Genomic DNA, 27363 nt, shown 5'->3' on the forward strand with positions numbered 1-27363 from the left:
GGACCATCTCCCAAATAAAGGACCTGTTCTCAAATCCTTACCTCCGAGCTGGCGGCTGGGGGAGTCCAGGGCCGACGTTTACGGAGCTCGAGCTGATGCCTGGTCAACGCCGCTGTTCTGCTACTCCCCCTTCTCCTTCCACCTGCCCCAAGCCCAGGCCTCAGTCCCTCCAGCTCCCAGGAGACGTGGGTGGAATGCCAGCCCCAGAGGTCAGGGCCCCTGGCTCAGCTGGACTGCTTGTCTAACAAAGGCCGGCTGGCTGGGGCTGGATTTCTGCCTAGGACACCCCAGGCTTCCAAATGCTTGGAATACCAGGATGCCTTGAACTCTGTGAGGTGCTTTGTTTCGGGTGACAAAACCCAGGAGCAAGCGGCTTCCCTGGGCGCACTCCGCCCCTGGATGGGACCCAGGGCCTCAGGCTGCAATGATTCACTGAGGGCTTCCAGTGCTGATTGGGACACAGCATGGAGTCTCTCCACCAGGTCAACCACTTTCCAGCATGTAAATCCCCTATTCTGGGCCTCAGCTCCTCATCTTTGAAATGGGGACAATCCCTGGACCTAGCTCGAAGGCTATGTGTAAGGATGATCATTTACTTACAAGTGATAGGACTAAAAGCTGACAGCAGGGGCTGGCTCACACAAGTACTCCATCAATGTAACCTCTCGTTTCATCAGAAGAGTGGCAGACCGACTGCACTGTCAACTCTTGTACTTTTAGAATTCAGTACCATTTGCACGCATCATTATCCATATAAACAGATTAAGAGTAAAAACAAAATGAGAAAGTAAAACCAAAACTAAAATAAGTTTTCAATTAAAACCACCTCTTGGTTGCAGAACGAGAAAGGCGCTGTGATGGGTGATGTCATGTGTCCCTTTGATGGACCACAGGGAACCCAGATGCTTGGTCAAACACGATTCTGGGTGTTTCCAAAAGGTGTATTCGGATGAGATTAACATTTGCATTGGAGAATAAAGCAGATTACCCTCCATAATGTGGGGGGTCTCATCTAATCAGGTGAAGGCTAGAACGGAACAAAAAGACTGACCCGCTCTCAAATAAGAGAATTCTCCAGAAGACTACCTCTGGACTTCCTCTGCAACACTGGCCCTGCTAGTGCATATGGTCTTTGTACTGGAACACTGGATCTTTCTTGGTCTCCAACCGGCTGATTCAACCCGCAGATTGGAATTACACACACACACATGCGTGCACGCACACTCTATTGGTTCTATTTCTCTGGAAACCTTGACTAACAATACATTTGTGAAAGGTGAGCTCATGCCTTGATGAAGAGCGTCACACAGTAAGGACTGCCTCCCCCTCCCACTGCCAGAGCAGGCATCGCACTGAGGGGGACCCAGCCCCAGCCCCAGCCCCAGCCCTGCTCTGGGGCTGCCAGAACTCTTACTTGAGCATGCCTTCTCCTGGTCTGGGAACACAGCAGAGGGCTGAGGGTTCAAGTTCAGTTCGGGTCTGCTGGGAATGAAAACCTCAGCATTGTCCTTCCGCTTCGCCGACAAATTCCTTTCCTTCTTATTACCTATAGGAAGACAAGGGTTTAGATGTCAGACACAGAATGCCAGCAAAGTCGAGGCATGCCGCTCAGGCATCTGCTGGTTCGTTCATGTGTTCATTTAACAAACACTGGGTGAACCCCTGCTTGCGCCAGGTACTGTGCTAATTTGGGACCAGAGATGTGAATAATGCAGCACATTTGGGCAAACGAGTGAAAACAGTCTATGATACAGGTTTTTGGAGGTTAACATTTCCGAGTAGGGACAAGTCTGGCAATCGTCGAGGTTGATTTAATTGGCAGCGTGATACATAAAATAATGGTGCCACCAAGGACATCGCAGGGTGGAAAGAGCAGGTAAAATGCATCTGCCGCCCCCGAGATGCTCACAGCCTAGCCGAGGAAATGACGTGGAAGGGGTAAGAGGGGAGAGCTGGGATGGAAGAAGTTTCTAGTACCAGGGGCACAGAGGAGCATGCAGCCTGGAGCTGTGAGGAAGGCGAATCCACTTTCTGATGGAGGCATAAAGCCAGTGTCTCGATTCTGTGTCTGGATGTGGAGAGCCCAGCTGTGAATGGTACCAGGACCAAGGAAGGCAGAGACGAGACAGAAGAAGGGACAGAGTATGGAAGGGGGAAGTGGGGGAGGGGAGAGTTCTTGACGGTTCTGGACGCCTCAGTTGGCCAAGCCAATATAGTCCCTTTGGTTTCAGACAGAATGTATTAACCGGCTGGCAGGGAGATCCTAATACATGTCCTACAAGACACAGGACCCCCCCAAAACCATCTGCCAGACAGGAATGGAATGTCAGGGTCTTCTGCAGGCCTTTGGAAGCCTTGGCTTGTTACAATCAGCAGAGTCCTTACTGGCCTGTGGGACAGTCTCCCCAAAGCTGAACCCCAAACATGGCTGGAAATTCAAGTCCTACTATCAGACCCAAACACACTGAAGGCAAAGATGTGCTCACATAAGATGGAACTCACTCTTGGAAGCTGGGTTGAATTCCAGCACCACGAGGGGGTCTGGGCCCTGGGAAGGGCATCCTTCTGGCCCGTGGTCCTTGGGCACAGCCTTCTGCATGGAGTTCCCGCTGGAAAGAGGGGGGTCCTCTCTACCGTGGCCCAGCAGCACCGGCTCCTTGGGCTCGGGCTCGGGCTCGGAGAGCACCTCTTCCTCGATAGAGTCATACTCGTCGCTAGAATCATCTCTTTGTTTCCTCTGCAGATTTACACTTAGTTCCAGGCTTTTTCTCAGCTCCTGCCAAAAGTCAGGGAGAGAGGCAAAAAAATGAAATATGTTACTTTGAGAAATACTCCTCTGAAAATAGATCATTAGAACCCAGGAACGATTCCCAGCAAACGAACATTTACCAAGATCAGCTCGACTCTCGACACATGGGGTTGTCATCGCTTTGAAGACGAGAAGACAAAGACAGGGACAAAGGAACAACTCTCTAGCAGAGCGGTATTTAGGGTATGAATTGTGGCCACACGCCGGGGATGTCACTAAGAGTGTGCGTCTGTGTGTGTGTGTCTGTGCATTACAGATGTTTTCGTCTGGGGACTCGTTTAAACAGACTGTGGGGTCCCACACTGCCCAGGGTTTCTGATTCAGGGTGTCCTGGACGAGGCCTCACAAGGTGCACTTCTAACAAGATGATGGTAATGTTGCTGTTCTGGGGACCACACTCTGAATATGAAATCCCAAAGACCTTCAAATGCCCCTGAAATTCTAGACAGTACAATGTCTGGCAGACAGTTGCAGGGCGGGGGAGCTGTCCTATGTCTCAAAGGATGTTTAGAAGCACCTAAGATGTCATAAGATTTAGCACTTAACCATCGCTGCTTGATAATTTTTTGTCAATCTGTGTTGCATCCCCATGCAATAGCAGATTTAAAATCTGAAGGACAAGCATTAAAATCTAGGGTGGCCATAAAATTGATCACCGAAGCCAGAACACTTTTGAAAGGGAGAAAGGGCACTCGTCCGTTTACCCTGGGACAAGAAAATGCCAACTGGACCATCTGGGCAAACCAGTGTGTTCGTCCACCTGGCTATCCTTCCCCCATAGCTTGTGCTGCCTCACACAGCTCTGAGAAAACGAGAAGGAATCAATATTGCTTGCTTGGTATTGGTGGTTGACCAGTAACCTCACAGTTGCCACGCTGTCCAAGTTCTAACCCCTGGACCCTGTGAACCAGTGACTGCTCACAAAGAGGAGAGAGGCACTAAAATACTTCGATTATTCTAGATAAATCATCCTAAAAAGACCTGATGGTAGAAATATGGATACCAAAGGTGTTGGCCTGAGGGGGCTTAGGAAACAAGGGACAGGTTATGGAAACGAGAGGGGGTCCTGTGACGTAGTGGCAGGAGCTTCCCAGCTGGGCTGTGCCTACGGTTCTGTGTAAGTGGAACTCGGAATGGAGATTTGATGATATGGGAGTCTCTGAGCCTGTCCCAGTGGCAAAAGATGCTAAGATGCGCGCTCGCTCAGAAGAGCGTGCTCTGGAAGGAACCCCGAGGCATGGCTGGACAACCTTTTGCTAGTACTTAAGAAGGATCCAAAGTCAATCACATGGAGGGTTCTCTTAAGACACTAGATCTGGGGCTCATGGATCATCTTCGACATCCAGCAAGCCCCAGGCACAGAGAGAAGATTATCCAGCAAGGACCTGTGAAGGAGCCTGTTGTCTAATGGAGGGAATCGATGAGGTGTCCATAGGAGATCGTATGGTGTGTGGGGATGTCATACCCACGGAAACACCGTCCACTGGCACCGGAAGAGAGACAGGAGGACAAAATAAAAGAAGGCTGTCATCCTCCCCAAGTTCTACACTCAGGAAGCAGGGCGCTCCTTGGCTGCGAATACGTGCCACCCTCCACGAGAGAGAAGGATGGCTCCGGGGGCGGGGGGCGGGGTGGCACCTTGGGCCCAGAGGCCCTCCGACCCCGCCAGAGCGTGGAGCCCTGAGCCACAGAGAATTATCCTGAGGCCTTGAAACCCAAAGGAGTTTGCCCAGTTGGGATTTCCAAACTGCTTGGGTTTGGGGACTCCCTTTTCCTTTGCAGTCCATCATGGTCCAAGCACTGGGGGAGAAGGGGAGGAGGTGACAGCTGCCACCACTAACTTATCCAGGCACGCCGGCACGCTAAGGGCTGGGGTAACGGTGGGCGGTAAGGTGGCAAAGCCTCAGAACAACTGGGGTATAAAAAAAAAGAAATAGGGGTGTTTCTGCTGTGGCCAGGACGGTGAGGGAAAGAGCCAGCCCGGATAATGGCACAGAGGGTGAGCGGGCTGAGAAGCCCCTGCTGAAAGCTGGTCAGAGGAGGCTGGCTGATGAACCACCATCCAGGGAGTATCTGGGACCCCGGCAAGTCGGGCAGGGGGAACAGCAGAGGCAAAGGCCAGGAGGCAGCCATGGCTGGAGGACAGTGTGCACCCGAGGAGGGAGGGCAGGGGAGCAGGGAGGGGTCACAGCAGGGCTTCGCGGACGGACGGACAATGTGGAGGGGCAGCATAGGGGAGGAGACGGGGGATGCCTGGGGAGATGCACCTGGGAGCCAGGGAGGAAATGACCCACAGAAGTGCTCGCCGTCTACGCTCTTTGACCAAGTCCGTCTGAGAAGTTATCCTTCCGTCAATGCATACAGATCCGGGATCACTGATAATCGAGAAAGTTCCAAGTGGCAACAAGAAGAGTGGGTTAAATGCTCGCTAAGCAGACCTCAATGGAGCCTCAAGAGGCCCTCATGGAAAACCAGGTAGATCTTGTGCACTTACTTAGAAAAGTAGCAGGATACACACTTAAGCCAAAATGAGCCTGTCGAAGAATGTACACGTACAATAAATCCGATTGTAAAAAATGAGTTTCTGTGCAGATACCCACACGAAAAGTTTGGAAAAATAGTCACCAACCTATTAACAGTGCTCTCTCTGGGGGTCGCACGGTGAGAACTTTCTTTTTCTCTGTTGTTTTACTTCTTTTTTTTCATAAGCATGTTTCCAGTTTAATAATTAGGAACAAATGATACATTTACATGTATGTTTAAATCCCTTCCCTGACTCCTGCAAAAAATAAATTCCCCGCAGGAATGGGAGGGACAGTGGGGTACAGGGCCATGGACAGCCAGAGGTTTGAAAAGTAACTGATCTCCATCCTCAGGACACATCTCGTCCCCCCAGAAGAATGACTCAGAAAGCAGAAAGCAGCCGCCCCCGACACTGGGTCTGTCCGACTTCGTGTATCCGGTCAAGTAGCCCAGACTTACAAATAACAGGGCACCGATCCTAACGGGAAGACCCTCAGGGAATCCAGCAACCCTGAGCCCTTCTCCGGATAAAAGCTCCCAGAACAAAATCCAAACAATGAAGGGTAAAGTCAGAATAAAGAGCATAGACTTGGAGAAGCTGTGGTAAAATGTCTAACAGTAAATGCGGAAGCCACTTAGAGACCAAATAAATACAGGACAATTGTGCACACTTGGGCTATGGGCCAGAATGCAATGTTCTCTGCCGAAGCCCTTAGCTAGGTCAACAAAAGCCAGAAGAGGGCAGGCAGTGGGGGTCCCCCCCACCCCCCGGGCTCATTTTCAACTTCCATTCAAATCCATCTTTGGTGGAAACACGCAGTTTGAACATGGCAAACACGGTTGAAACATAGCAACTCCGACCTCGTAATATTATTTTCACAATTTACTAAACCGATGCGGTATTTTTAAAAACGCCTCTTGCAGTAAGAAGAATCTGAATTTCAATAATTCCTCCTGTTTGCATTTGCTTTTGCTTCTGTTAAGTTAATGCAAATTTCAATGCCATAATTGTATTGACAAAACACACACGAAAAAGCAGCCCAGATTCTGCGTGGCTGGTATCTTCTCTGAAAAGAAAAATAATACATTTGCTCACACTGGATGAGCAAACTTTAAGAACCTATGCGCTTAGGATGCCGATGTGATCTAAAACCATCTGTTCCTGGGGCAAAAGGGAGACGGAGTGAGGAGCCACACTCCCTCCAGGAAGTGGTTCAAACCCTTTCCATCTGCAAGGCTAAGGACCTTGGATTGGTCGCTTTGGAGGCCAACCTGGCCATGCTTCAAAGGGATACTGTGCAGGGGGCTATACTGGTTGCTTTTGAAGCTGTTCTCTAGAAATTTCTCTCTGAAAACTAACGTTAGAGCTTTGCTTTACAACCTGATCATATGTGATTTCAGTGTTCAGTGTTAAAAATGTTAGGCTCACGCCTTTGCAACAGAAAGCCCTCTGCTCAGATGCTAGGCGGTAAACACGGCAGGTGGAGAACAAATCAGGTCCCCTTGCCGGGGACGGGGAGCCAGGGAGGAGGCAGAGGGAGGAACAGATGCCCAGACCACCTGCTAAAACGCAGTAGGGGTTTGACAGGTCAGTGGATTAGTGTCTTACAGTCCTGATCTGCCTCCTTCTGCGGGGCTAGGGAGGGAGGGAACTAGGTGCCATGACATAGGAAATGTTGGCAATAACGGTGAAATCTAACATTCCCAGCGGCACCAGCTACCAATGACCAAGCTTTTGCTACATACGGGGCGCCGAGCTAACCTTATCTTGTTGCAGCCTCCCATCATCCCAGTGGGGGTCCTTGTCTTCGAGGCTCAGGGCACCCAAGGACCCGTGCAAGGTCGCGCCGCTAGCAACGGCAGAGTCAGCTTGGATGAATGACTGTTTGACTCCAAAGTCCGGGCTCCGCACCATGGTGCCCGTGTTTATTTCCTGCCCGATACCAATGCGGTGGAAGCCAGGGGTCTCTAGAGCGGGATGAAAGTCAGGGCCTCAGTGACTGTGGGACCGATGAAAGGCGGCGCCTGTAAGAGCTTTTGACACAAAGCAGCCTTGAGGGCAGAAAACGTGCTCATATGTGTGCTAAGTGCTAGTGACGCAAGCAGACCTCTGACTACACTCAGAAAAGGGGAACGGCTGGGTCTAAGTTCTGCACCTGGGTTCTGAGCCTGACTCCAGCCGCTCTGGGTCCTCAAGCAAGTTTCTGGGCCCAAGACCCCCCGCCCCAGCCCCCCTCCAATGTGGGAAAATGGGCTCTGGAGACTGACAAGGTTGCTGAAGGGCTGCGCGGCCGTGAGAGTTATGAATCAGTGCTCCCTGACTGCTTTCACAGAACATTTCAAATTCAGATGACAGCATGCTCTATATGTCACATGATATACTGAGTTTGCCTCGGAGAAGATCAGATGTTTTGACCGTGAAGCCACGATGGAGACTGACAGTCTTCAAGAGGGAGCAGTGATCTTTGGGGTGGAGGTCCCTGACCCGCAGCCAGCCCCCCAGCTCCCCAGTAGATCCCCAGTGAGGTCTCATTTGGTTGGCAGTCTTAATAAAATTGGGGTTGGGAAGGCGTCGGGGTCGGGCATGCATTGTTGGTCGCGATAATTCCCACTCACTCCTCTTGCCCTCCATGAGCCGCTTTGCACATGTGTATTCATCTGCCTGGTCCACAAAGGATTTTTACCTGACATCAAAGGGTTAATTTTTTTTTTCTTCCATTCATTCATTTATTCAACCAATATTTGTTGTTGAGTATGTTTGTCCTGAACAGTAGGTATGACGTGCTAACTATTAGGCACAGAGGAATGAACCAGGCCGACAGAGTGTTCTCATGGAATTTCTAGTCCAGCAATAAAGATGGCCATTCTAGGGGCGCCTGGATGGCTCAGCAGGTTAAGCTTCTGCCTTTGGTTCAGGTCATGATCTAAGGGTCCTGGGATTGAATCCCACATCAGGACTGCTCTGCTCTGCTCTGAAATCTGCTCTGCAGGGAGCCTGCTTCCCGCCCCCCCCCGCCGCCCCCACCCCTGCCTGCCTCTCTGCCTACTTGCAATCTCTCTCTGTCAAATAAATAAATAAAATCTTAAAAAAAAAAAAAAAAAAGATGGCCATTCTAGAAGAAATGACAAGTGCAACAGGCTTCAAGAAGCCAAATCTAGGGCATGCCAGCCCAAGTTTCAGTCCTGGTGGTGCCTGGATCACAAACTTCCCGGAATAAAGCAACTTGGGCCCTAACTTTAGGGTCCACGCTGTGTATTTTTCAAGTTGCATTCCCTTCCACCCATTCTGATGGAGCTGTTGCCAGGCAAATCTGAGTCATATGTTATGTGCTTCAAATACCTGTGGGATATTGTTAGTTTTTGACACTTTCTTATTGTCCCACTCACCCTTGCATTTTCTTGCACTAATTTTCATTCAAAGCTAAACTTAATTATGAAGTACCTTAGAGTTCAGTCTCAAACGTCCACTGCTATGAAGAAAACAAAAAATCTACCCTTGTCTTACGGAGTGGAGTGACGTCAGGGGTGGGGGCGGAAGGTCCTGGAGGCTGCCTGCCTGTTTCCATGGCTGTGTCCCTTGGCATCAGTGTGCCTTTGCGGCCTCACCTGAGCCTGCCCAGAGCAGGGGCTGGCTGTGGGAAATTGGACAGGGGTGAGGGGATAGAGAAAAAGTAACAAACAATGCCGCCAGCCAACTAGAGATTTTGAGGAATGCCTCAAACGCTCTCTAAAGGACAGAGAGCAGAGAACCCATCTATGAATAACTAAAAGCAAAGGAAACTTCAGACCCAAACATGGGCATTAACATTTTCCACAGAAGGAGTAGTACGTAATTGAGTCCAGAGTCAAGATGGAGAGAGAGGAAGTGCTGGGGCATTCCTTGGGAAGATGCTTTTAGGACTGCTGGCCCCTCCCCAGTGTATTAAGTGTAGAAGCGCTCACCTATAGGCTGAAGCCCAGAGGGTAGGCAATGCCCCAGGAAGCCACCGTCCTCAAGGTAGGCAGGAGCGCCCATACCTAAGGTACACAGCTTGTATCCCAATCACTGGGGTTATGTTACACCAAACAGGATGGGCAGAGGGTGTGGGATTCTCAAATACAAAGATGAGCACACAACCAAGAATGGGAAAACATCTGGGGAAAATCAACACCCTGAAAGACAGGCACCAAATTTAATTAACAAAAGAACTAATACCCAATAAAAGAGAGTTAATACAATGAATAGAAAAAGACTAGAATACAGAAAATTAACATCCCTAGAGACATTAAAGAGGACATCTCATCCATGAAAAAGAAACAACTAGATATCCCAAAAGTTTTAATTTTATTGACATTTTAAAAAGATAAACTAAATAGTAGAAACAGATAAAAGATGCGCTAGAGGGGCGCCTGGGTGGCTCAGTGGTTTGGGCTGCTGCCTTCGGCTCAGGTCATGATCTCAGGGTCCTGGGATAGAGCCCCGCATCGGGCTCTCTGCTCCGCAGGGAGCCTGCTTCCTTCTCTCTCTCTCTCTCTCTGCCTGCCTCTCTGCCTACTTGTGATCTCTGTCTGTCAAATAAATAAATAAAATCTTAAAAAAAAAAAAAAGATGTGCTAGAAAATCAAACAATTTTATAAGAACACAGTACAAAAAGACAAAAATAAAGTGTGAAAGAAAAATTAAGAGACTTGAAGGATAAATGTGGGCCAATATTTGTGCAATAGAAACTCCAGAGAATAGAACAGACACAATGAAAGAGAATGATGATGATGATGATGATGATGATGACAGAAGATTTTCCAGGGCTAAAGAAGAACACAAACCTTCAAATTGAAAAGGGATACCTACTGCTTTAAATGGGATAGATGTTAATACTGACCTATTTAAATGGATTAAATATCCAACCTGCCAGAAAATATCTTGACTCTGTATGCACACAGTAATAGTGATTTGAAATATATAAAGCAACAACAGAGAAATATAAGGGAAAATTGGCAAGTTCAGAGAAATCAACTAGATGAAGTAAATAAAAATTAAGTAAGATCTATTGCAGTAGTTTGCTAATGAGCATAAAAATTTCCTGCCTTATTAAAAACGCAGATTCCAAACAGTCCATTAGGACCCTACGACCCAGCCCCCCCATCTAATTCTATATCTTTGAGTGAGAAATTTCACATTTTTAATAAGAAGCCCAGGTGATTCTGATGTGGGTGGTCTGAGCTATACTTTAAGACTCACCAGGTTAAATACTCAATAAATGGCTTGACTTTCTAGATACATAGAGAACTTTGTACCAAAAGAAGAATATTATTCTTTTGAATAACATGGAGTAGTCATAAAAATGATCTGGTAGACAAGAAACAAAATTTCAAAAGCTCCCAAAAACCAGAAACCAAACAAACCATCCTCTGATCATAATATAGTATAATTAGAAATTACCACAAAAGGACAGGAAAAAAAAAAGACAAACAAGAAAGCTATGTACTTGGAACATTAATAAAAACTCTCCTATATAAAGAGGGAACTCCCTCCCCTCCCGAATCACAAACCAGTTAGAATTAAATGATCATGAAAACACTACACACATAGCAAAATTTGTGGGATAAGGACAAAGCAGTATTTGGAGGAAAACTTATAGCCTTAAAAACTGTTGTATTAGAAAACAAGACTGGAAATAGATGAATTAAGTGCTTAACACAACAGGCTGTAACATGGGGTGGGGAGAGAACCAAAGCAATCAATTAAAGCACCAAGTTTAGGGCAAGAATCAAGATAAAAGTAAAAATGAACCAAAACTGGGGCACCTGGGTGGCTCAGTGGGTTAAGCCTCTGCCTTTGGCTCAGGTCATGATCTCAGGGTCCTGGGATCGAGCCCCACATCAGGCTCTTTGCTCAGCGGGGAGCCTGCTTACCCCTCTCTCTCACTGCCTGCCTCTCTGCCTACTTGTGATTTCACTCTGTGTCAAATAAATAAATAAAATCTTTTTAAAAAATGAACAAAACAGAAGCCAATAAATGAATGAGTGAAAAATAAGTAAATGATGAACTAAAGGGTTCCTCAATAAAACTTAAAGCTGGGTATGGTTTGGCTAGGTAGGTGGAGAGAGCTTTCCATGTTTTACTCACCTCTGAATAATTTCACTCTTTTCTAATGAGAAAGCACTCATATGTTAGATGTCATATTAAACGATACAAAATAATGTACAAATACCTAAGAAGTCCTACATAGACTATAACTGCAAGAAATACATGGCATTATTTATTCCAGTAGTGACCCAGAGGTTAGTTAGTCTTTACTTTCATTAAGACTGCAAAGGAAGCGTTAGTAGCTCAGATACCATCCGGTGCCTTGACGTACAGAAATGCTCTATTGGGTGAAAGGATCACTCTATCTCTCACTTCTGGACCAGCATTTCATGGGCAGTGAGTGCTTGCTCAGCACCATTCCCCATGAATCATTCAAACTCATTACTGAAGAATTCCTGTACAGCTGGCCTTATGCTGTCTGACCCTCCTGCCCAGGGCACGGCCTAATGCCATCAGTTAGGCTGTCCTTTGGTCTGAGCTGTCTAGCTAGGCATCTCTGGGTACATTCAGGGCACCTTGCCCCCCGGTGGCTCTGGGTACCAGAGGTGCTAACTCCAGTGTCCCTGGAAAGGAGAAAGACCTCTCCTTCCTCTTGTCAGGAAGACACAAAGCTTTCTAAACCAGTGGTTGCAAGCCAGTGGTCTCAGGCCGAATCTGGCCAGCCATATATTTTGTTTGATCTATAGAAAATAGTGAGTTAGTAATCAACATTAAAAAAAATTGGGGGGGGGCACCTGGGTGGCTCAGTGGGTTAAAGCCTCTGCCTTCAGTTCAGGTCATGATCCCAGGGTCCTGGGATCGAGCCCCACTTTGGGCTCTCTGCTCAGCAGGGAGCCTGCTTCCCTTCCTCTCTCTCTGCCTGCCTCTCTGCCTGCTTGTGATCTCTGTCTGTCAAATAAATAAATAACAATCTTTAAAAAAAATTTTTTGGAGAAACCAAGCACAAACAAACCCAGATACCTGGCTTCTCTTAAAGTTAGAAAGCCTGGTATCACTGGGCCTCTGTTTCCACACAATGACAGCCAAGCTGTGTTGACAACACTGTTACCTCTGCCACAACAGCTCCCTGCCATGCCCTGATCCCCAGGCCAAGGGATATTACCCACTTGTCTCACTATGTCATGTAAAATACTCAAATAATTCATAATAAAACAGGACGCCCAGGGAAGGTGGTGAAATAGGAAGATTCTAAGGCCACCTTGCCCCACGGATACAACTAGATAACATCCACATCAGTGTAAATAACCCAGAAAGTGACCCAAAGATGCAGAACAGACTCTCCACAGCTAAACCCAGAGAAGAGGCCACATTGAAGAAGGCAGGTTGAGCACGGATGCAGTCGGGAGCTAATCGGACCTGTGGGACTGTCCGTAGGGGGGACAGAGGGAGGGACATCGCAGGTGTGGAGAAGGGAGAGAAACAGACCCTCCCACAAGCACCCCAGCCTAGGGAACCTGTGTAAGGAAGACAAATCCCCATAACATATGGCTTTGAACACCAGAGGGGCTCAATCTCACTTATAATCAGTGAAGCTTGACACATGGAGCTTTAAAAAGTAGTTGCTTGGCTCTGGGAGATACAAGAGAGTGAGAGGAAACTGAGTCCTTGTCCTTAGGGAGAGAGCCCAGAAGATACAGCCCCGAAGCAGCAATTCAAAAAACGCGTAGGGTGAACGGGTGCGACATGTGTTTGCTAGTGTCACGGTGTGTGCCAGAGGGGTGGGAATCTTAGCAGACTTCTCCAGGAGCAAAGGAGCCGATGAGTGCCATTTCCCTTACCTGTCCCCCAGTCTAGACACATAGACACCTGTGGGGACCAGCACAGCACCAACCCCTTCTAGCTTGCTTACAGTGTGCCTGCCCCTAAGTTCTCCTGTGGACATACACCCTCCAATATGTCCTTGGCTGGAGCCCATCCAAAGTGGTGTCACAAGCCTAGGAGTGTGCAAGCAGCCCCACTTGGTAGGGGCCAGTACTGCTAAAAGTGACTCTTGCCCCAGGGACAGAAGATAATTACGTACACCAGTCCAAGTGTGGCTCTAGCAGGGGGCTGGGGGCAGACATCTGGTCTGTGCAAGCCCCGCCCACCAACAAAAGCTTCTCTGGGACAACACAGGGAAAGCTTCCTATAGTTTGGTGCTACTGCATTTCTGGCAAATGCTGGATATGACTCAACTCAAGCCCAAGGCGGAACAAGATTGGCCTGCTAACAACACAGGGACCAAACACTGCCCTCACTAGGCAAAGAGAGCCACTGCAGACGACTGGACTGACAGGAGCACCAGCTCAGCTACAACAGGCAGGCACATGCAACACACATAGGAGACATCCCTGAGGTTCTGAAAACAGGGGACATTGCACTGCAGGCCACCACAGGACCTCTTCTTTGTAAGGCCACTACCTTCAAGACCAGGAGATGTAGCTGACTTTCCTAACACATAGATAGAGGCACAGAGAGTTAGACAAAATGAGGTGCCAGAAGAAAATATCCCAAATGAAAGAATGGGACAAAATCACAGCAAGAGACCTAAATAGAACAAAGACAAGAAAGTACTTGATAGAGAATTTAAAGTAATGGTCCTAAAGATACTCACTGGACTCAACAGTGGAAGGCTTCAGTGAGACAAGAAAGAGATAGAAAACATAAAAATGAACTAATCAAAGAAGAACGTGATAACTTAAATGAAGAATGCACTCAAAGGAATGAATAGTAGGCTAGAGAAAGGAGAACAGATTAGTGACCTGGAGGTCAGAGTAACGGAAAGCAAGCTAAACAGGAGAGAGAAAAAGTAGTAATAAAAAATGAAAATGGGGCATATGGAGGCGAAGTTGGTTAAGCCGATAACTCTTGATTTCGGCTCAGGTCATGATCTCAGGGTTCTGGGATCAAGTCCCGCATCAGGCCCTCTGCTCAGCGGGGGGTCTGGTTAAGGATTCTCTCCCTCTCTCTCCCTGTCCCCTATTTGCTCTCATTCTCTCTCTAAAATAAATAAGTAGCTCTTAAGAAAAAAAAAACCCAGTCATAAAACAAGTAAAAAATTGGTAATAAGTATATACCTATCAATAATTACTTTGGAACAAATGCTCTTATCAAAAGACACAGGGTAACAGAGTAGATAAAAAAAGCAAGACCCATCCATATGCTGCCTACAAGAGACTCATTTCAGACATAAAGACACAAGCAAATTGAAAGCAAAGGGATGGGGGCGCCTGGGTGGCTCAGTGGGTTAAAGCCTCTGCCTTCGGCTTGGGTCATGATCCCAGGGTCCTGGGATCGAGCCCCGCATCGGGCTCTCTGCTCAGCGGGGAGCCTGCTTCCTCCTCTCTCTCTCTGCCTGCCTCTCTGCCTCCTTGTGATTTCTGTCTGTCAAATAAATAAACAAACCTTAAAAAAATAATAAAGCAAAGGGATGGAAAAGCATTTATCATGCAAATAGAAGTGAAAAGAAAGCTTGGATAGCAGTACTTATTCAGACAAAATAGACTTTAAAACAAAGACTCTAACAAGAGACAAAGGACACTATGTAATCACAAAGGGAATAATCCACCAAGAGTAATAACAATTGGAAATACTTACATAAGCAATATAGGAGCACCTAAATACATAAAGCAGGGAATAATAAACATAAGGGAAGTAATCAATAGTAACACAATAATAGCAGCAGACTTTAACATCACACTTATGTCAATGGACATATCTTCCAAGCAGAAAATCAACAGGGAAACAGTGGCTTTGAATGAAATATTGGACCAAATGGGTCTAACAGATATATTCAGAACCTTCTATCCTAAAACAGTAGAATACATGCTCTTTTCAAATGCACATGAAATATTCTCCAGAACAGACCATATATTAGGTCACAAAACAAGTCTCAATTCAAAAAGACTAAAGTCATACCATGCATCTTTTCTGACCATAATGCTATGAAACTAGAAATCAACCACAAGAAAAAAAAAACCTGAAAAAAGCACAAATACATGGAGGTTAAATAACACACTACTGAACAAGGAATGGGTCAACCAAGAAATCAAAGAAGAAATTAAAAAAAAATACATGGAGACAAATGAAAATACGATGGTCCAAAACCTTTGGGACACATCAAAAGCTGTTCCTAAGAGGTAAGTTTATAGCAATACAGGCCTACCTCCAGAAGCAAGGAAAAGCTCAAGGAAGCAACCTAACCTTATACCTAAAGGAACTAGAAAAAGAACAAACACAACCCAAAATCAGCAGAAGGAAGAAAATAATAAAGATTAGAACAGAAATAAATGAGGGGTGCCTGGGTGGCTCAGTGGGTTAAGCCTCTGCCTTGGGCTAAGGTCATGATCTCAGGATCCTGGGATCGAGCCCCACATCCGGCTCTCTGCTCGGTGAGGAGCCTGCTTCCCCGCCCCTCCCTCCACTCTGCTTACTTGTGATCTCTCTCTGTGTCAAATAAATAAATAAATAATCTTAAAAAAAAAAAAAAAAAAAAAAGAACAGAAATAAATGAAATAGAAACTAAAAGAATAATAGAACCAGGAGCTGGTTCTTTGAAAAGATCAACAAAATTGATAAACCTAGCCAGACTCATTGAGAGAGACACAGAGAGACAAAATCAGAAAGAGGAGCCACAAAAACAGACACCACCAAAACACAAAGGATTACAAGAGAATATTATGCAAAATTATATGCCCCCCAAATTGGACAAACTAGAAGAAGTGGATAAATTCCTACAAACACATAACGTCCCCAAACCGAACCAGGAAAAAAACCCAGAAAATTTGAACAGGCTGATTACCAGGAAAAAATAAAAAATTTGAACAGTGAAATTGAATCAGTAATCAAAAAACTGTCAACAGACAAAAGCCCAGATCAGTTGGCTTCACGGGTGAATTCCAGCACACATTTAAAGAAGAGCTAATACCCATTTTTCTCAAATTATTCCAAAAAGTAGAAGAGGATGAAAACTTTCTAATTCATTCCATGAGGCTAGTATTATCCTGACACCAAAACCAGATAAAGACATTACCAAAAAAAAAAAAAAAAAAAAAAAAAAAAAAAAAAAGAATTGTAGGCCAATGTCACTGATGAATACAGATGCAAAAATCCTCAACAAAATATCAGCAAACCAAATCCACCAGTATCTTAAAGAAACCATTCACCATGATCAAGTGGGATTTAGTATTTAGTACTGGGCTGCAAGGATGGTTCAATATTTGAAAACCATTCAATGTGATACACCAAATCAACAAGAGAGATGATAAAAACCATACGGTCATTTCAATTGGTGCATAAACACCACCTGACAAAGAGCAATATCCATTCATGGTAAAAACCATCAACAAAGGAGGTTTAGAGGGAACATAGCTCAACATGATAAAGGCCATGTATGAAAAACCCAGGACTAACATCATGCTGAGATAAAAAAAAACTCCGAGTTTTCCCCTAAGGTCAGGATCAGGACAAGGAAACTAGAGAAAGGATGTCCACTTGCAACACTTTTTTTTTTTTTTATTAAGATTTTATTTATTTATTTGACAGAGATCACAACGTAGGCAGAGAGGCAGGCAGAGAGAGAGGAAGGGAAGCAGGCTCCCTGCTGAGCAGAGAGCCAGACACGGACGGGTCTTGATCCCAGGACCCTGAGATCATGACCTGAGCTGAAGGCAGAGGCTTTAACCCACTGAGCCACCGAGGCACCCCTGCTTTCACCACTTTTATTGAACATGGGACTGAAGTCCTAGCCATAGCAATCAGACAAGAAAAAGAAACAAAATGCATCTAACTCGGCTAGCAAGAAGTCACTAACCGCAGACAACATGATACTATATAGAAATCTCTAAAGACTGCACTAAACAACGACAAGAACTGATAAATTAATCCAGTAAAGTCACAGGATCCAAAATCAATGTACAGAAATCCACTGCATTTCTATACACTAATGATGAGGTAGCAGAAAAGGAAATTAACAACCCCACTTACAACTGCACCAAAAAGAATAAAATACCTAAGAATAAACCTAACCAAGGAGGTGAAAGATCTATACTCAGAAAACTACGCAACATTAATGAAAGAAATTGAAGATGACCCAAACAAATGAAGAGATATTCCATTCTCATGGACTGGGAGAACAAACATTGTTAAAATGTCCATACTACCCCAAAAGCAATCTACAGATTTAATGCAATCCCTATTAAAATACCACCAACATTTTTCAAATAGATAGAACAAATAATCGTAAAATTTGTGAGGAACCACAAAAGATCCCAAATAGCCAGAGCAATCTTGAAAAAGAAGAAAAACACTGAAGGTATCACATTCCCAGATTTCCAGATATACCACAAAACTGTAGTACTCAAAACAGTATGGTACTGGCACAAAAAAACAGACACACAGATCAATGAAGCAGAATAGAAGGCCTAGTATTAAACCCACACTTATATGGTCAATTAATTTTCAACAAAGTGGGCAAGAATATGCAATGGGAAAAAGACAGTCTCTTAGACGAACGGTGTTGGGAAAACTGGACAGCAACATGCAGAAAGAATGAAACTGGGCCACTTTCTTATACCACACACAAAAATAAACTCAAAACAGATAAAGGACCTAAATGTGAGACCCGAAACCATAAAAATCCTAAAAGCACAGACAGTAATGCCTCTGACATCAGCCGTAGCATTATTTTCCTAGATCTGTCTCTCGAGGCAAGGGAAACGAAAGTGAAAATGACCTGCTGGGACCACATGAAAATGAAAAGCTTCTGAGGCACCTGGTGGCTCAGTTGGTCAAGCATCTGACTCTTGATTTGGGCTCAGGTCATGGTCTCAGGGTCCTGGGATCAAGTCATGCATCCGGCTCCCCATCAAGCGGGGAATCTGCTCGTCTCCCTCTCCCTCTGCCCTTTCCCCCCAGCTCTCGCTCTCTCTCTCTTTCAATTAAAAAAACAACTCTTTTTTTTAAATAACAAAAAGCGTCTGCGCAGCAAAGGAAACAATCAACAAAATGAAAGACAATGTACTGAATGGGAGAAGGTATGTGCAAGGGTTAGTATCCAGAACGTCAAGAACTGACACAACACCAAAAAAAAAAAAAAAAAAAAAAGATCTACTTAAAAAATGAGCAGAAGACATGGGCAGACATTTCTCCGTAGAAGACTTCCAGAGGGCCAACAGGCACATGAAAAGATGCTCAACATCACTTTGATGTAAATCAAAACCACAATGAGATCGCACCTCACACCGGTCCCAATGGCTAATATAAAAAACACAAGAAACGATAGGTGTTGGCAAGGATGTGGAGAAAAAGGAACCCTCGTGCACTAGGGAGCCGAAGCTGGTACAACCAGGATGAAGGCTCCTCAAAAATAACTAAAGAATTAGTATATGATCCCATAATTCCATAAATATTGGGTATTTACCCAAAGAACAGGAAAACACACATTCAAAAAGATACACATACCCCCATGTTTATTACAGCATTATTTATAATAGCCAAATTACAGAGGCAACCCCAGTGTCCAACGATGGATGGCTAAAAATGTTGTGACACAGATATCTGATGGACTATTACTCAGCCATCAAGAAGAATGAAATCTTGCCATTTGCAACAACGCGGATGGAGCTAGAGAGTATTATGTGAAATAAGTCCGTGGAAGACAAATACCATGTGATTTCACCATATGTGGAATTTAAAAAACAAAACAATGAATGAAAAAAAAAAAAAAGAAAGAGACAAACCAAGAAGCTGACTCCTAGCTATAGAGAAAAACAGCTGGTCATGGCGGCTGGCAGGGGGTGGAGATTAGGTGATAGGGCTTAAGAGTACATTTATCATGCTGAGCGCGGAGTCATGTACAGAATGGTTGAATCACCGATGGTACACCTGAAGCTAATATAACACTGCAGTTAGCTACACTGGAATTAAAATAGGGCAGTGACAGTAATGACCCCAACACAGCACGAGGCCAGCCAAGGAGACACATCTGTGAGCTGAAGCAGACCCCGCAGCCCTCTTGGCCACACCCTCTTCTATTCATCACCGTATTTTACTTCCACCTTAACATCCAGCTTAGTTCTTTCAACTCTTAACTCATAAATCCTCTGCTCCAGGCCCCTGTTTTCTCTGAACTGTTTTTTTTTTTCCAGTTTGAAACATACTTTGAATGTGACTAAAGTGAGAAAACCAGATATGAAGGATTCGTATTCATTTTCTTAATGATGCTTTAATTACACAAAACGCTTTTCTGTTTACCTAAACTTCACCTCTTTAAACAGTCAAACCCTAAATAAAATAATTTTCTATGAAAATATTTCTAGGGCCACCTGGGTGGCTCAGCCGGTTAAGCGTCTGGCTTCCGCTCAGGTCAGGATCCCAGGGTTCTGGGATCGAGTCCCACATGGGGGTCCCTGCTCCGTGGGGAGCCTGCTTCCTCCTCTCTCTCTGCCCCCCCCACCCTGCCTGTGCGTGCTCTATCTCTTTCTCTCGAGTGCACACATTCTTTCTCTCTGTCAAATAAATAAATGAAATCTTTAAAAAGAGAAAGAGAGAAGGAAAATATTTCTAAAATACATTAGGACTTTCTCGCTGCCTTAAAACATAATTTTGTCTTTCCTTGATCCTAATGGTCGATGTTCTGGATAGAAATTGATCTGTAATAGAGGAGATGCCATCAGGAGCTATTATGGTTTTGTGTCTCTCATTTATTATTTTAAGCAATATCCTCTGCCACCGAGTTTCTGGAAGTACAAATTACGGTTTTGGAGACAAGGGCGGAGCTCCCTCCCATCCTCTTCTGGCTTTTACGAATCTCTTGGGTTTTTGTTCTTGTTTTGTTTTGTTTTTTACTTCACAGTTATCTCACTTTTATATGACGAAGAAAGATTTGAACTTCGAATTTTAAAATTCCTTTCTTTTATGGTCCCAGACCTAACCCACAAAGTCCAAATTATCTCCAAAACTTTCTTTCCATCTGAGGTAAACTGAAATCTTTAGGTCTTCTGATTCAGAATCACTGGGAGTTCTTCTATTAAAAACACAATCTTCTAAAAAAGATTTATCTATTTAATTGAAAGAGATCAAGCAAGCAGGTCTCCTATACAAATTCCATTAACTTAAAATGAAATCTAAAATATGTATTTCAAACAAATATCCTAAGTGATTCTTGGGCATATCAAATTTTGAGATCTGCAGCTCTGTCTTTTCTTAAAGCTCCGGGTCTCAAACATTGCTGCAAATTACACTCATGTATGTTGGTGCTTTAAAAAACAAAAACAAAAAACAAAACAAAATGAAACAAAAAAATGCGTGAGCCCAAACCCAGGATCCGAATCTGAGCCTCTGGAAGGTAGGACATGTGCATTTGTGTTTATTTAGTTCGCTTTTACTTTTTAGGTCACATTTATTGTAGATTTCATATGCTGTTTGTAGGAAACAACAGAGACAGATCCCATGTACCCCCCATGGTAACACCCTGCATAATTATGAAGCAGAACAGCACAATTGGGAAATTAACATCAATACAATCCTACTCAGCCTTTCCAACTACGTCTCCTTTTTTTTTCTTTTAAGATTTTATTTATTTATTTGATAGATAGCGAGAGAGGGAACACAAGCTGGGGGAGTGGGAGAGGAAGAAGCAGGCTTCCCGCAGAGCAGGGAGCCTGAGGTGGGGGCTCGATCCCAGGACCCTGGGATCATGACCTGAGCCAAAGACAGACGCTTCACCCACTGAGCCACCCAGGTGCCTCTCAACTCGGTCTCCTTTTAAACTTTTCTCTTTCTTTCTCTGCTGATGCTTAGCTCTGTTGAAGCAGAGTATCTCTTCCTTAATGTGCTAGCTTCAAAAAAAATAAATAACTTTATTTAAAAAAAAAAAAAAGCTAAACCCACAGAAAACCTACCAGAATTGCAAAACGGAAGGTTATACTGCTCCCCAAAAACCCTTCACCTATACCTTCACCAATTCTCGGAAGACCTGAGAACGAGGACCTTCTCTTCCATAAACACAATATAATCCTCAAGTTCAGGAAATTTCACATCGATACAATATAATACAGCGAGTTTTCAAATTTGTCTATTTCCCAAAGCATCCCAACACTCAGAGCAGTTACCACCCTGACACCACCCGGCCCCGGCCCCACCGCAAGGATCACATGCGGCCTAACTGTGGTATCTGGTTAGCCTCTTTTAACTGGAATAGGCTTTCTCGTGCCGCCGATAGTTCTGAAGAGCCCAGCCCAGCTGTTTCGCAGACAGTCCCTCGATTTGGCTTTGGCTGGTGGTTTCCTCACTGGATTTCATTTTTGAAAAACGATTTTTTCATCATTGTTCCCAGCTCTGGGTTCGCTACGGAGAGGTCTTCCGGATCCTAAGCTCAGCTGACAGATGGCCACCTCTCGGCCCCTCGCTTCCCGGCAGCACACCAATTATATTCAAAACCGACCGCTGCCCCTACAGAGAACTGGGCACTCCGGGGGGAGCAAAAGTAGCTCCGCGGAATTCCCAGCCTACGATCGTTAATCGCAAGGAGTAAGGAGTCATGGGGTCCGGGTTTCCGGTCCGGGTTCCTCTGAGGCCTGGTCTCCTTTCTCTCCTGCTTAGCACCTGAGTGCCTGGGTGGCCCACTCATGTGCCTCCGGCTCAGGTCATGATCCCGGGGTCCTGGGATCGAGTCCCACACTGGGCTCCCTGCACAGAAGGGAGTCTGCCTCTCCCTCTACCCCTCACCCCTGCTTGTGCTCTCTCTCACACACACTCTCTCTTTCTCTCAAATAAATAAATAAAATCTTAGGAAAGAAAGAAAATACCTAGCATCTAACTCACAGGGTTAACGCAGGAATGGAGGTAACCTACTAACACAGTGCACAGAACTTAGGAAGGTTCACTTAATACAAGCTTCCACTATCTTTAAAAAAAATAGCATTGGGGCGCCTGGATGGCTCAGTGGGTTAGGCCTCTGCCTTCGGCTCAGGTCATGATCTCATCGTCCTGGGATTGAGCCCCGCATCAGGCTCTCTGCTCGGCAGGGGGCCTGCTTCCTCTTCTCAGCCTCCTCTCTGCCTGTGTCTCTGCCTACTTCTAATCTCTGTCTGTCAAATAAATAAAATCTTAAAAAAAAATAAAAATAAAAAAAAATTTAAAAATAGCATCAGGTCAAATTTCACATGTATTGTTTTAAAACTAGTGGGGGACCCGAGGTTTTTGTGAAAGCCACATCTGGCTGTGACCAGCGCCATCTTCCCAGGTGTAGGGGAAGATGCTCTCATGGGGCCCGACCTCCAGCCTAGCGGCTTGGTTCTGGGAGAGACCCCGGCCCTTCGTGGGGACATGAGGCTGAAATGCATCTTACCATCACATCCTGGATAGTTAAGAGGATCCTTTCTTTGTCGGTATTGCTCGCAGGGTCAGGGCATCCGTGGGTGTCCAGAAGGGAGAGATGAAAATCACAGGGCGTGGTGTCAGTGGAAGACGTGGTGCCCTAGGGACAAGTGGAGAGAACAGGTGTGGGGAAAGCGACTCACGTCCCTGAAGACGTGCTGGGTCCCTTGTCCTCTCCGTCGGTCTCCATGCCTTCCAGTTCCCTCCTCACCTCCTCCTCCTCCTCCGCGCCAGCTCCCAAAGCTGACTGGGTCAAACCCATCCCTGCCTCCCCCACACCACGGCAGGCACACGGAAAGTAAGCAGATTTGGGCCGCCCAACACCTAAACACTGGCTCAGTGAGGACCGAGTGAGGGCTGGTGTGGAGGTGCGGCTACCACATCTGGTTGAATAAAAAAAGGCAGGCTTATCAGAGAGGGCAGAGGGTCTATAATCCCATCTATGGGAAAATAACAATAAAAAATAAAGGCGGGGGGCCTGGGTGGCTCCATCCAGTTAAGCGTCTGACCCTTGCTTTCCGCTCAGGTCACGATCTAAGCATCTTGGGATCAAGCCCCTTGTTGGACTCCAGGCTCAGTGGTGGGCCTGCTTGATAGTCCCTCTCTCCCATTCCCTCTGCCCCTTTCCCCCCAATAAATAATGAAAATCTTAAAAACAAAAAACAAAAACAAAAACAAAACAAGGCAAAAACGGTCCTCACCGGAAGTTATTTATATGGTCATCTAAAACAGAAGTACCCATGCAACGGCACAGGTTTTAAGCCTCACCGCTGAAATTGCTGAAGGCGGACTGAAGGCGGCAGGGCCCTGCTGGGGACCAGTGGGGCGGGCTGAGCCCCTGGAGGAGGCCCGGCCAGCGATGGCAGCAGAGAATTTCCACGGCACCCGCAGGGGCTGAGCTGTCATGGGCCTCAGCAGAGGCCACAGGGGGAGGAGCTGCTGGGGACACACAGCTTGTGACAGGTGTTTAGTTGTTTCTAAACACAGCCCGTAACAATGATTTGAGATCACTGAACTGTGTTGGGGGCAAATAACCACTTCACCCCACTTCAAGGTCCACAAAATGGAGGGAAAACTCACAGCTGGTAACAGAACTCGGGGACTAGCTAGCACTCACCAGGAATGGGCCGGGACTGGAACATTCCAGATCGACCACCTCCTCTTGGAATATAATCAATACATATGTATAATGAATATAAGAAATCTTTATCCTGGATAGGTATACCCATCTATGGTCTCTGGGGCAGCGGAATGATGAAAGGACTTTTATTTTCTTTATTATCAGTTGAATTTGTTTATATAGACTGCACATTATCAGGGGAAAAAAGACATCTTACTAATAGAGCAGAGTGCGCACTTTGTTTCATTCCCGATACACAAATGCCGCCCTATTATCCCTTGCAACACAAAGCCCAACATGACTGAGACCTGGCACTCTGGCAGAACTCTCTGGAAAGAGGCGTCCTCTTTTTGCTGGGGTTCCTAAGCTGCCCAGGACCCTACGGTGGCTGCCCCTCTAACTCAAAGTAGAACTCCTCATCTTTACGACGGGCTCATCTTTACGACGGGCCATCTGAGCCTTGGCCTCACCTCGTTTTCTCGCCTCTTGCTCACCCAGCTCCCAGGCACACTGATGTCCCCCCCGCACCCCAGTCTCAGGGCCTTCGCGCCTGCCGTTCCTGCGCCTGGCAAGCTCTTCCCTGCAGGGCTTGCTCCCGGTCTTTCTCCGGAACCACTCCCAGGGCATCTCATCTTTTTCCAGCCCTTTGCCGTCGCTCTGATCAGCCCTATCACCTACTGGCACAGGACATACTGTTTATTGTCTGTTTTATCTTCAGTGTCTAGAACGGCGCCTACAATCTGGAGCAGGGACCGTGGCCCGTGCAGTGCACACCTGTCCCCGGGGGCGGCCGCTTCTCGGCCCCAGTTGCTGCTGCCATGTAAGGACGGGGCTCCCAAATGTTCGCCTGTTTCAAGGCAAGCCCCCAATTCACATTCTGACATGGAATCTCCTGATTCTTAAATGTCAGCTAGTAATTCTTTCAAAAGCCCCGTGCACGTCAACGGGCTGGAGGCCAACCGAGCATGTCTGTGGCACGCCGGTCTGTGAACTCACAACCGCCAAGAAATTGAAGATCACTAAGGTTATGAAGGAAGGTGGACAGGCTGGTGTGTTTCAACAGTGAAGGTCAGATGAAAAGTACACACACACGCATCTCCTTTTGCTCCATTTCAGAGCTGCACTCGCAAACAGTGTGAGGTGGCTGAGTATATTTAGCCACACGCCTTTCTCTCTCTCTCTCTTGTTCAGATTGCATCTCTACGGCTTCTGCCTTGGTCGAACACTGGCGTCACCATTTTACTCTTTCACTTAGCAGGAAAATAACTCCAAGGGGAAATCGACTGTGAAGCCTTACGGAGTGCCCCCTCAAGATGGGGGGGGGGAGGGAAAGAAAGAAAGAGAATCAAGCACTCAGGGTGGAGAAAATGAAGTGTTGGCAGAGTGCTGATTCTGAGCACGCGCGTGCGCACACAGGAATGCTAATGGAAGCTTTAATAGCTCGTGAGGGGCAGGCTGTCTGGGGCTGCGGCGAGCCTGGGAGCTTGCAAAGGAAGAACTATAGGTTCATTTACCGGGGCGGGGTGGGGGGCACCAAATGGCCAAAGGAGGAGAGGGGGGACTACCCCACTTCCTGCGTGAGGGCCAAGGGCGTGCACACGTTCTCCCACAGGGGGCGTGGCTGAGCCTGCAACAGACTGAACTTGGGGACGGACCAGCCTCCCAAGTGAAGGGAGACTGAGGCTGTTTGCACAGACATGTGCTCAGACCCTGAGCAGGGACCTTCTGTTGATTCAGAGGCGTGTATGTGTGTGTCTGTGCATGTGTGTGCGTGTGTGTTGTGTGGGAGGTGAGCGTTAAAGACAGTGAAGTCCACACCACAATTTTGCCTACTGTAAAATCTCATTTCTAGGGACTGGGTAGGGAACAAGGTCATTCATTGGGTCATTCTATTAAAAATAATAATAATAATTTTTAAAAAGGATGTTCTTTTTTTCTTCCCCCAGGAAGACAGAATTTCCAGTTTATTTGCAGACTGTTGTGTCCAGGATGGGAAACAAAGTGACCCTTTGCTCCTTACCTGTCCTTCGTGTGCCAAGAAGGAGACACAAACAGGCAACACCTCAGAGGAGTGTGTCCTGGATGCTATTCCCATGGCTTTTATGGGTCACATGTATTTCTTAAAGGGACGGAGGCAAGGTTTTTGTTCTTTGAGGGAGAGCGTCACATCTGCAGCCCGGACCCACAGCAGAACATAGGCCCAGTGAATGGGGCAGGGTTTGGTTTAGGGGCCTGACTTTGTCCAGCTGCTGCTAATAATTTTGCTTCTATATAACCACGGAGATGATCTACACACTCATTCTATGTATAAAAGCTATGCCCTTGGAATAAAGTGCAACCAACCACCCCTGGTTGCCCCTCGCCAGGCCCATTGTGCACACCTCCTGGCCTGCTCCCTGCCCCTCCAACCTTACTTCATCCCACGCTCCCCGACTCACACGGGGCCTGCACTGCGCTCCTTCCACACGCCCAGCCTCATGGCATCTGTGTGTGCTGTTCCCTCTGCCTGCAGTCCTTTTCCATCAGGTGCTGTCCGCCCTCCTCTCCCCTCTCATCCAGCTTTTAGGACTCTGACAAATGTCACTTCCTCTAGGAAGCCCTCCTGGATACCCTAGAAGCTCTCCTGAGCCCACCACGCCTTGCCCCCACCCCTCAACTCCCTCCGGCGGTAGAGGGATTGTATGCTGCTGCTACTCTGGGGTCAGACACCAGCCTTCCTGACATCTGGCCTCCGGGGACCTAGTGGAGCATCTAGCCTGTGGTCTGGGTGCTCGCCACAGTGTGGGAGATGAATGTCGCAGTGAATGAACTCAGGGGCATATGGAAGGAAAGTCGCCATGTGCCCTGAGAGCCGCTGTGACACCAGCAAGGCCAGTCAGTCCTACCTGCGGACGGTCGCCAGCAGCACCCTGGGCCTTGGTCGTCTCATCTGCGCATGCCTCAAAACCTTCAGACGAGCCCAGAGGAGGCTCAATGTGGAGCCGCGGGCCAGCTTCTGTTCTGATCTGCACCGATTTCTAGACAGAAGAAGATGGTTTCAGAAGCAATGGAACAAATGCCTCGACTCCTCCAAGGGGTGAGCACCTTAGGGGGCAGACCGTGAGGTGGCAGGTCCCTGTCCCCCAGCAGTCATGTTATGAGGCATGGTGGCCCGGCACTGGCTTGCAAGGGCCAGCCTGGTGGGTCCTGCCCCCATTGCTCAGAAGTCTTTACTGGTCGCTACCACAAAAAGCATGCTCAGTACGATTTTTTTAAAGCAACTTTTCGGTGTGAAATACCTTATCAGTAAAATGTTAGTACATGATAAACGTCCCCAAATTGGCGTTGTGATCCAATGGGTTTAGGAGACCCGGGGTTCCCCCCCACCCCCAGGACTTCTCAGGGCCAGGGCCTGGGTGGGGGGCATAAGTGAGACATGACATTTTAGAGGGGTTACAGATCCAAGAGCAAGGGCCTCCTTAAACTTCCTGCTCTGGGCCTTGCTCT

General features: G+C 46.7%; 1 protein-coding gene across 4 annotated transcripts in view; it reads right to left on the reverse strand.

The window, feature by feature from the left end:
- The window catches only part of KATNIP (katanin interacting protein), a 172676-nt gene that overhangs the window by 79862 nt on the left and 65451 nt on the right, over positions 1-27363 (reverse strand). For all 4 annotated transcript variants that reach the window (XM_045072506.1, XM_045072505.1, XM_045072507.1 and 1 more), the window contains exons 6-9: positions 26763-26894; positions 22729-22857; positions 2503-2776; positions 1415-1546 (exon numbers count right to left, since the gene is read on the reverse strand). In XM_045072506.1, the coding sequence (XP_044928441.1) occupies positions 1415-1546; positions 2503-2776; positions 22729-22857; positions 26763-26894 (667 nt within the window). The remainder of the gene's footprint in view (positions 1-1414; positions 1547-2502; positions 2777-22728; positions 22858-26762; positions 26895-27363) is intronic.

Source organism: Mustela putorius, unplaced genomic scaffold (assembly GCF_011764305.1).
Source record: "Mustela putorius furo isolate JIRA1106 unplaced genomic scaffold, ASM1176430v1.1 tig00004039_pilon_pilon_pilon, whole genome shotgun sequence".
Classification (NCBI taxonomy): domain Eukaryota; kingdom Metazoa; phylum Chordata; class Mammalia; order Carnivora; family Mustelidae; genus Mustela; species Mustela putorius.